Source organism: Triticum dicoccoides, chromosome 4B (assembly GCF_002162155.2).
Source record: "Triticum dicoccoides isolate Atlit2015 ecotype Zavitan chromosome 4B, WEW_v2.0, whole genome shotgun sequence".
Taxonomy (NCBI): Eukaryota; Viridiplantae; Streptophyta; class Magnoliopsida; order Poales; family Poaceae; genus Triticum; species Triticum dicoccoides.
The window spans coordinates 183,024,330-183,034,734 of NC_041387.1; the positions used below are offsets into that span (position 1 = coordinate 183,024,330).

Sequence of the window (10,405 nt, forward strand, 5' to 3'; positions counted from 1 at the left end):
AAAAAGGAGCGATGATGTTGAGTTCAGGTAACTCTTATGTGTGACGCCCAATATGTAAGTTGTTCATTTTCATGCAGGTCAGTGATCAGTGTGTGATGGCGTTGGACTGATACTCTGGAAGTTGGAAGCATAAACTAGAGTAACAAGGAACTTAATTTTGCTCGAGTGTTGACTGTGGTCAAGAAAAGAAGGGACTACAAGTTGCAGGTGAAGTCATATGAAGTCTTTGGAGTAGCAACGGTACTCATGGGATAAGCTCAAGTCCAATGTACATGGAAGTTTGACGCATTGATAAATTCAAGGTGGTGGAGAATATTTGCTAAGGTGGAGTTTGTTAAAGTTGTGTCGAATATTATGTACAATGTAGGTTACAATTGGACTTGTAGTAGTATTGTGTTTAGATATGATATAGAGTCGTGTTCAAGTAGGACACTTGTATCCTAGGCCTCTTATATATAGCGGGGGTAGACACACAATATAACTTATGCCAACATAATAGCATCGGAATGCAGGGGAAGCTGGCGGCATGTGCCACGTCCAGGGCGACCCATATCGGTGAATCTCGTTAACAAATCTCGGTATCGTGCCCGTGTGATTGTTTGGTCCTCGGATGATCAAAAGTATGCCTCGAATTTATTCTAACCGTTTCTCTCTAAAGAAAAAAAACCGATCAAAATGAAAATACGTTCTTCTCGTGTTAAAAAAGGAAAATCAGAGGCCACAACTGGTAAATAGGAGGATAACTCCAGCCTTTGCATCGATTGATGCAGCTAGGCAACTGATAAGTATACAATCAAATCCATTGCCACGAAATCCCAGCATTGATCCAAACATGTCGCTAGATGATCATGCATGCTCAATTCATACAAGGAAACGTAGAACACTACATCTTTGAGGCCGGTATACATCAGCGATCCATCCACACCCAACTCAGCTCAACCTTGTTCAACTCAAACATGTTCATTATTAATTCTACGACCCGATGGACCCTTGCAATTCAGAAACATCTTATCACGTTCTTCCATCAGATGAATAACACAAAGCGACCGAAGAGCGCCGGCGCAAAATATCACGTGCAGCTGCTCGATCTCACACATGTCCTGGCGATCCGTTCATTCCCATGATCTTTTCCTGTGGAAAGTCCACTCGGATGGGTTGATGGTCGATTTGCCGCTGGAGGTGACAAGGTCGTAGGGCGAGTCCTCCCCAAACTCGGTCGGCATCGCCTTCCAGTGTAGGCATGGATCCCACTCCGCCTCCTTGAGGATCCTCAGGATCTCTTCCACAACTATATTGCTCCCCTCTTCCGACAAATGCAGCCCGTCCCTACAAATTAAGAGTCATTGCTTACTTGATTCTTCTCTTCAGATAATTGTAAACAAGAGAGAATGAACAAGCTAGAAAGATGGATTCCAAACTCACGTAAAGCATGCTGTGGCCCAGTCCTCTCGTTTCTGCATGGCGTTCCAAAGATCGATCACCTTGATGCCCATCTCTTTCGATACAGATATACATGCTTCAGAGTAGAGACGGCAGGTTTCGTTGGTCCGCACAATCTCGCTCAGTGCAGTGCTGGTTGATTTCTTGAGCAGCTCCTCGTTGAGCGGCGGGCAGCTCAGAAAGATCACACGAGTTTTGTCGGACAGGCTCTTGAGGTGCTCTCCTATCTTCCTCATGTTGTCCATGTACTCCTCAAGTGGCACATGAGGTCCAAGCCCGGAAGGGTGCGGAGCAATCGAATCATTGCCACCAAAGTAAACTACCACCAAGCTAGGCTGCACTGCTGAATCCTAATTAAGAAACAAGAGTTGCAGCCAATTAACAGTTAAGTTATATCAAAAAAAAAAATACTGCTCAAGTTAGAATTATGTAGTCAGCAGAGACGATATAAACAAAAAATGTAGGATTATCTAGCTAGTCTGAAGAGAGCATCGGACCTTGGGGAAAATTTTGGTAATGACTTGAAGTGCTCGCCTTGAGTTCCATGCAATATATCCTCTGAGAACAATATCCGCCTGAACGAGTTGAATACACATACATCAGTCAACCGGATTGTTGTTAGCATTGGTTCATGATAGTGTCCAAATTAAAGAGCTGGTATACTTTGATTTGGTCTATGATCCTGCTTCTGCTCTGTTTTCAGAAGTGTTTCTTAAAAATGCCTTATTGACACGAGTATTTTAATTTTCCGTTAAAAAAACACAAGTAGTATTTAATTATCACATATTTATTGCATTTTCTCTAATCTAAACGTTTTAAATATTTGACAATACTAGACACAATCTGTAAAAATAGCACAAAGTGTTTTGCAAAACATTGGAACAGTCTATTTTTCTTAGATGCCGATTCAGCGCGAGCTTTCGCGCCTTGGCATGGAGGCGCGACGCATTCAGAGCCTTTATACGATCCAAGCATGCAGACCGGTCGCGTGGCTGCACTTGGCCTATTGTCGGATCTGACGGCCAGCTGCATGTTGCGCCCGGAAAAAATTCACTGTCATTCGCTCTATACATTTCCCATTTTTCTTTTGCGTCATTTTCATATACATTCTAAATGTTGTGATTAACGGGTTTCCTGAACAAGAAAAATAAAATGTAGGTTAAAATTGTAGGCCTACAGCAAGTCACAACAACAAAAATATAGCAGGGATATTGTATTCCAGTGGTGCGCACTTTTCAAAAGATGTCATACCCTGCCTTAAAAGTATCCAGCTCAGTGTATTGTGTAAAAAGGAACGATGGAAATATTCTATTGAAAAGAGACAAAGCAAACATATCACATAGGCAGGTGCACAAAATAGTTTGCTTGGTCTATCCAAAATTATATGCATTTTGGACGCTGTCACTAGTTATATTGTTTGTTAGTACAAATTTGCGAAATATAATTGATCTATGTATCCATGAATAACAAGTGATATTCAAGGAACACATTAATCAAGAAATCCTGTAAATCTCACATCAATCGAGAGAAGAAAAAAAGATCAACAAGAACAACAGATATACGCGTAAATGGTAGGGGGGCACTCTGCTAGAATTTTACACTAATATGGTGAATCGAAAATTAAAAGTTTTGGTTGTCAGAGTTAGGGAATTCTTTTTTTTTACTGGCAGTGCGTGATTAATAAAGTTAAATTGGACGGGAGGATGTAGTTGCAGATGCATATGACGAGTGATCCGATAATCATGCATCTAGGTTAGGTCAGTGAGTCTTGAGTGTGATGTGAGGTGAGCCGCAATCTTTGACAGCCGGAGCCGGTATCACATCACACGGCAACAGGACAGGAGGGTGAAGAGAAAATTAAGGGGAGGGGAGGGCGGGGCGGTGGTACCTTGCGGGCGTAGACGTCGGCGAGGGTGGCTCCCCATCCGCCGTTGCTGAAGCTGTACTGCACGATGGAGGAGCCGAAGAGCACGAACACCGGGCGACCCATCATCTTGTCCGGCGGCCGGCGCGCGGCTGTTGATTCGATCTATCTGCCCTAGCTTTGTCGCTGCCTGCACTGGACGGCCGGAAAGAAACAATGAGAGGGGTCGTCGAGGCCTCCCGCCCTGTCCCTCTCACAGTCTCGCCCTATCTCCTGTCTTTTGGCCACCGCCCTTGCTCCTGGCGCTGCTGCTGCTGCTGCTGCTGGTGGTAGTGGAGCACACTAGTAGAGTACCAGCGTTCTAGTAGTGCCGGTGGAGCAACAGTAGGATCCAATTAAAGGAAGAAAGGAAAGGAGCAGCAGCGTGCTGAGATTTGTAGGTGGATTGTACCAAACTCACGGCCCACCATGCCTGGACCAAAAACTGTGATTGGTGTCCTCCCTAATAATCCCATCCCATAAAGACTCTGACCACTGCAGTGCGTGCATAGTAACTCCTGCTACTAATCCACCTCTCTAACGTGATGGCCATGCGTGCTTTCGACCAGTTGCCGCGGAGAAAGAAAGAAAGAAAATAACTGCACGCAGGACTGTGCGTACGTGGGCAGACCATTCAATTCGTCGCCTCCATCTCTCCAACCACTTTGCTCCTAGCTCTGGCTGTGGCCGTGGCCGTGGCCATGCATCTATGTCAGGTCATACCTCATACCGGCCCGTCGCTTCGTCACCATTCAATTGCGAAACACAGCAGCAGTTGCAGCTGCAAGATCATTTACTTGCCTGCCTCCTCCCACCATCATCTGCATGCTCACTCTCTCGTAATTCATTGATTCCATCATTTATGGCACCCATCAGAGGATGCATCCGCATCTGGCGACTACAGCTTTGGGTGTTTGCTACACCACCGCGATTTAGTATTATACTAGAAATGGCACCAAACCCATAGAAAAAAGGGCGAGTTCGTTGGGGGTTGTACAAATACCTACTTTCTCAGTCTCGGTTTATTGGCCTCTCTCATATTTTGGGTCAAACATTGACCATTTATATAACTAACAACAAATGTTTTGTAAAATGTGTATGTTAGAGATGATTTATACGGTAGTCTTGCCCAGTGGCTCCTTTCCTCCATCTTGGTCATCTTGGCGTCCAGGTCGGCTTGCCGAGGCGATGACTCAACTTGGCTGACGCCAGCCCCACGAATCCATGTGGCGGTGTTGTTGGCACAAGTCAGAAATCCGTACTGATGGTGCAACGAGGTCGACTCAGCGCGATACCGGTGCGACAATGAAGAGTACCTCGAAAAAAGGCTCGAAATCTACAAATGTTTGCTCAAACACACGACACCATAAAAATCTCCTCAATCACAGGTCGTTTGTTAGCCCACACATGAAGAAAGATGAACTCGAAAAGGGAAAAAAGAGCAACACCTCCTCCCCAAGAAAAGCTTAGGGTTCCTTTGCCTCCTGCGGGCGCCGCCGCTGGTCTGCCTCGTCTTCGGCTGGCCTTAGGGCCATGGCGGCACGGTGGATCCCGGCCCTTGCCGGTGGGAGGGCTCCGTTTTTAGATGTTTCTTCAACTTTTGTTAGGGTTTGTGTTCTGCTCAGGAAGACGAGACGACGGCGGCTTCCTGGAGATATAATAAGGTTCTCCCCGCCTAGTCCCCGTTTCGATGGTATGTCTAGCATCGTTGGTGGGCGTGTGGAGGTGTGTCTCCGGCGGATCTATCCTTGGTGGATTTGCTCGGATCTGGTCGTAGTTCGTGTACGTTTGTGTTTCTTCAGGTTGGATCCTTTGATCTATGCTACTCTTCATCGGCGTCGACTGCTGTTCTGCTGTGTTGGTCCTATGGGACCGTAGCACACACGACTTCCCGACTGCCCACTACAACAAGTTTTGCCCGGCTCCAGCGAGGGAGGGGCGATGACGGCGGCGCGCCTTCGGCTCGCTTCAATGCTTGTAGTCGTCTCTAGGTGGTCTACGGATCTGGATGTAATTTTTATTACTTCCGGTGTTCGTTGTATTACCATGATTGAAGATGAATGGATTGGAAGTTTTCTCGCAAAAAAGTAAAGAAAGAAAGAAAGATGAACTCGGGTCGAATTTGTTTTTGCGTAGAAAACAATTCATAAATTGATGCACTTCTTAGACGTTTCTCGGAGTGTGAATCATATGGTCGACCTCAAATTTTGAGGATGCAAACACGACAAATTCCACACAATCTAAATGGTTGGATCTACGAAAGGATGTCAGAGTTAGCCGTTGGACTCTTGATGACCCACAAGTACAGGGATCAATCATAGTCCTTTCGATAAGTAAGAATGTCAAGCCCAACGAGAAACAGGAGAAAAAAATAAGAGGTTTTCAGGAAGGTATTCTCTGCAAGTACTGGAAAATGGCGGTAACAGATAGTTTTGTAGCAAGGTAGTTCGCAACGAGTAACAAATAGCAATAGTAACAAAGGTGCAGCAAGGTGGCCCAATCCTTTTTGCAGTAAAGGACAAGCCGAAAAGTTCTCGTGTATATAAAGGAAAGCGTTCTCGAGAACATATGTGGATTCTCGTCTAGTCACGGTCATCATGTTTATTTGATTCGTGTTCATTACTTGATATGTAGGTGGACCGATGCTAGGGTGTTATTCTTACTTGAACAAGCAACCCTGTTATGATTACTCCATCTCGCAAGTATCCGCAACTACGAAAGAAGAATTAAGATAAATCTAACCATAGTATTAAACATATTGATCCAAATCAGCCCCTTACGGAATAACTCATAAACTAGGTTTAAGCTTCTGTCACTCGCGCAACACATCATCTACTTATTACACGCCAATACCTTCCGCTAAGCCTAAACATGGTGAGTATCATGTAGTCAACGTTCACACACACACCACTAGAGGAAGAACAACATATGTATCATCAAAATATTGAACGAATACCAACTTCACATAATTACTTATAACAGGACTTCTTCCATATCATCAAGAACAAAAGTAACTACTCACATATCATATTCATGTTCAAGATCAGATGGGGGTATTGTATATGAGTAAGGATCTGAACATATAATCTTCCACCAAATAAACCAACTAGCATCAAGTACAAGATGTAATCAACACTACTAGCAACTCACAGGTACCAATATGAGGTTTTGGGACAAAGATTGAATACAGGAGATGAACTAGGGTTTGAGAGGAGATGGTGCTGGTGAAAATGTTGATGAAGATTGATCCTCCCACGATGAGAGGATTGTCGGTGATGTCGATAGATTTGAGTCTCCCCTCTCAGAGGGAAGTATCCCAGGCAAAATCGCTCCACCGGAGAGTTAAAGTGCTCATGCCTAGGTTCCGCCTCGAGACGTCGTCGCTTCGTTCCAAAAGTCTTCTTCTGTTTTTTTCTAGGGCATCATATAGCAGAAGGGGGCACCGCAGGCCTGCTGGTTGGCGCCCCACAAGCTCAACGGTGCGCCCCAGGGGGGCGCCACCTGAGCTTGTGGCCACCTTGTGGGTCCCCTCCTGGTGATTCTTCTTCCAATATTCCAAAATAATTCTCCGTAAATTTTCAGGTCATTTGGAGCTCCGGAGGATAGCAATCTCTGATGTAGCCTTTTTAGGTCCAGAATTCCTGGTGCCGGCAATTTTCCTCTTCATGTAAAAGTTGCAAAATACTACCTCCGTCCTAGTTTATTAGTCCTCCTTGTAGTTTGGGTCAAACTTTGACCTTCGATTTAACTATCAAAAAATAAGTTATATACCCTAAAAATAATATCATTGAAAACCTCTTTCAAATATGAATCCAACAATATAAGTTTTGTGACATACAACTTATAATTTGTTAGTCAAATATATGGTCATAATTGGGCACAAAACACGAAGGGGGCCAATAAACCCGGACAGAGGTAGTAAGAGAGAAAACTCATTAGAATTGCCTCATGAAGTGAAATATAACCCAAAACATTATAAATAATAGTAGGAAAACATGATGCAAAATGGACGTATCAACTCCCCCAAGCTTAGACCTCGCTTAGTGATGACCCACAAGTATAGGGGATCAATCGTACTCCTTTCGATAACTAAGAGTGTCGAACCCAACGAGGAGCAGAAGGAAATGACAAGTGGTTTTCAACAAGGTGTTTTCTGCAAGCACTGAAATTATCGGTAATGAGTAGTTTGATAGCAAGATAATTTGTAACAAGTGACAAGTAGAAATAGTAGCTAAGGTGCAACAAGGTAGCCCAATCATTTTTGTTACAAAGGACAGGCCGGAATGGTCTCTTATAATAAGCTAAGCGTTCTTGAGGACACAGGGGAATTTCATCTAGTCACTTTCATCATGTTTGTTTGATTCGCGTTTGCTACTTTGATAATTTGATATGTGGGTGGACCGATGCTTGGGTGATGTTCTTACTTGAATAAGCCTCCCACTTATGATTAACCTGTCTCACAAGCATTCGCAACTACGAAAGAAGAATTAAGATAAATCTAACCATATCATTAAACATATGGATTCAAATTAGCCCAGAATAGCGCATAAACTAGGGTTTAAGATTATGTCACTCTAGCAACCCATTATCTAATTACTACTCCACAATGCATTCCGTTAGGCCCAAAGATGGTGCAGTGTCATGTAGTCGACGTTCACATGACACCACTAAGAGAATCAACGACATACATATCATCAAAGTATCGAACGAATAGCAAATTTGCATGATTACTTATGACAAGACTTCTCCCATGTCCTCAAGAACAAAAGTAACTCTCACACATAATCATGTCCAAGATCAGAGGGGTATTGAATAGCATAATGGATCTGAACATATAATCTTCCACCAAATAAACCAACTAGCATCAACTACAAGATGTAATCAACACTACTAGCAACCCACTGGTACCAATCTGAGGTTTTGATACAAGGATTGAATACAAGATATGAACTAGGGTTTGAGATGGGATGGTGCGGTGAAGATGTTGATGAATATTGGTCCTCCCACGATGAGAGGTTTGTTGGTGATGACAGTGGCTCCGATTTCCCCCTCCCGGAGGTTACTATCCACGGCTGAATCATTCCGCCAGAGAGCAAAAGTGCTCCTGCCTAGGTTCCGCCTCAAGATGGCGGTGCTCCATCCCGAAAGTCTTCTCCTTATTTTTTCTAGGGCAAATGGGCTTATATACTAGAAGATGGGCATAGGAGGCTGGCTAGGGGCCCCACAAGCCACCAGGGCACGCCCAGGGGGGTGGGTGCGGGCGCGCCCTGGTGCCTCATGGGCACCTAGGTGGCCCCCTCTGGTACTTCTTTTCTCCAATATTTCTTATTTATTCCAAAATAAATCTCTGTGAAATTTCAGCTCATTTGGAGATGTGCAGAATATATAGGTATCTCTGACGTAGCTTTTTCAGGTCTAGAATTCCAGCTGCCAGCAATCTCCCTCTTCATGTAAATCTTGCATATTAAGAGAGAAACGGCATTAGAATTGCTCCACGGAGTGTTATATTGATTAAAAACACTATAAATAACAGTATGAAACACATGATGCAAATGGACGTATCAACTCCCCCTAGCTTAGGCCTTGCTTGTCCTCAAGTGAAAGCCGATATCGATAATCATGTCCACATGTTTAGCGAGAGAGGTGTCGATTAAAACAAAATATGGACATAGTAGCATCATGATCATTATTATAGCAGCAATATTCATTATCATAGAGCTTCTCATGAGCAAGTAACAATTCATCACAACAACGAAGTATAAGGCATAAAATTTCTTGAAAACTAACAAAATATGTTCTCAGTCAACAATGCAATTGCAATTCATCGTATTTACAGGAAGAGTCCCATGTAGGGGCTTTTTAGCAAGTCCACATACCCAACCATCATTTAGTGTTCTATGATTGCTAACACTCACAACATATATATGGAGCAAAAAGTTTCAGCCAGACACATAGAAAGATAGGGGCTTATAATTTTGCCTCCCAACTTATTCACCTCAAGGGTAATGCCAACAATAATAACTCATGATTGCCCATATCCAACTCGATATGTATGCCTAGATCTTTCCCCACCACATGATGCTTGCAAAAGAGAAAAATAAAAAGGAATAGAGGAGAACACTATTGACTCTTGCATCAAAGTAAATACATAAAATTAAAAGATAGGCCCTTCGTAGAGGGAGGTAGAGGTTGTCATGCGCTTTTTGTTTTTGGATGCACAAGCTCTTAATGCAAAGGAATGTCACTTTATATTGCCCTTGTGATAGCAACCTTTATTATGTAGTTAGTCGCTTTTATTTCTTTACCATCACAAGATCGTACAAAGCTTATTTTGCTTATTTTCCCTTACAATAAAAGATCATACATATTTAGGAGCAATTTTTATTGCTTTATGCACCGATGACAACTTACTTGAAGTATCTTATTCAATCCATAGGTAGGTATAGTGGACTCTCATGACATGAAATTGGGTTCAAGGTTTTTGGATGCAAAAGTAGTATCTCTACTTGGTGCGGATTTTTGGCTAGCACGGATATTGAGCAAGCACCACATGTTGGAGGATCTATGACAATATAACTTCTATGTGAATATAAGCAAACATAATTCATTACGTTGTCTTCCGTGTCCAACGTCAATAATTTGACATAAAATACTTAATGGGCACAATCATAAAAGATGTCCAAGATAGTGTATTTGCATGTTAATCTTCTCTTCCCTTGTTAATTTTTTCATGAATTGCATCATTGACCATTGCTCTATTTGTTAACTTTCAATAAAGTTTACCACTTATACTTTTCTCTATGTAATGCCATTACTTTCCATAAGATTAGCATATGATCTTTTTCACTATTTCCATTGCTAGGATTGAAACATAAAAGTAAAGAAGCAAAAACTCAAACTACACTTTATTATATAACTCTCAGCTCGATTACATAGATAGATAGATCACAAAACTAGCACCCGAAAATACATCATACTATTTTTTATTCAACTAAATCATGAAATAACTAAGGATCGGACTAAAAAATAGGTAAAGATAATAAAAGTGATGGTGATACGATA

General features: G+C 42.7%; 1 protein-coding gene across 1 annotated transcript; it reads right to left on the reverse strand.

Moving 5' to 3' along the window:
* Nucleotides 1–779: 779 nt before the first annotated feature.
* On the reverse strand, nucleotides 780–3,709 carry LOC119295688 (GDSL esterase/lipase CPRD49-like). The gene is made up of 4 exons (XM_037574134.1): nucleotides 3,329–3,709; nucleotides 1,938–2,015; nucleotides 1,423–1,790; nucleotides 780–1,326 (listed from the first exon to the last, which is right to left on the reverse strand). The coding sequence occupies exons 1-4, from the start codon at nucleotides 3,431–3,433 to the stop codon at nucleotides 1,113–1,115; spliced, it is 765 nt and encodes a 254-aa protein (XP_037430031.1). The 5' UTR covers nucleotides 3,434–3,709; the 3' UTR covers nucleotides 780–1,112.
* Nucleotides 3,710–10,405: the final 6,696 nt, after the last annotated feature.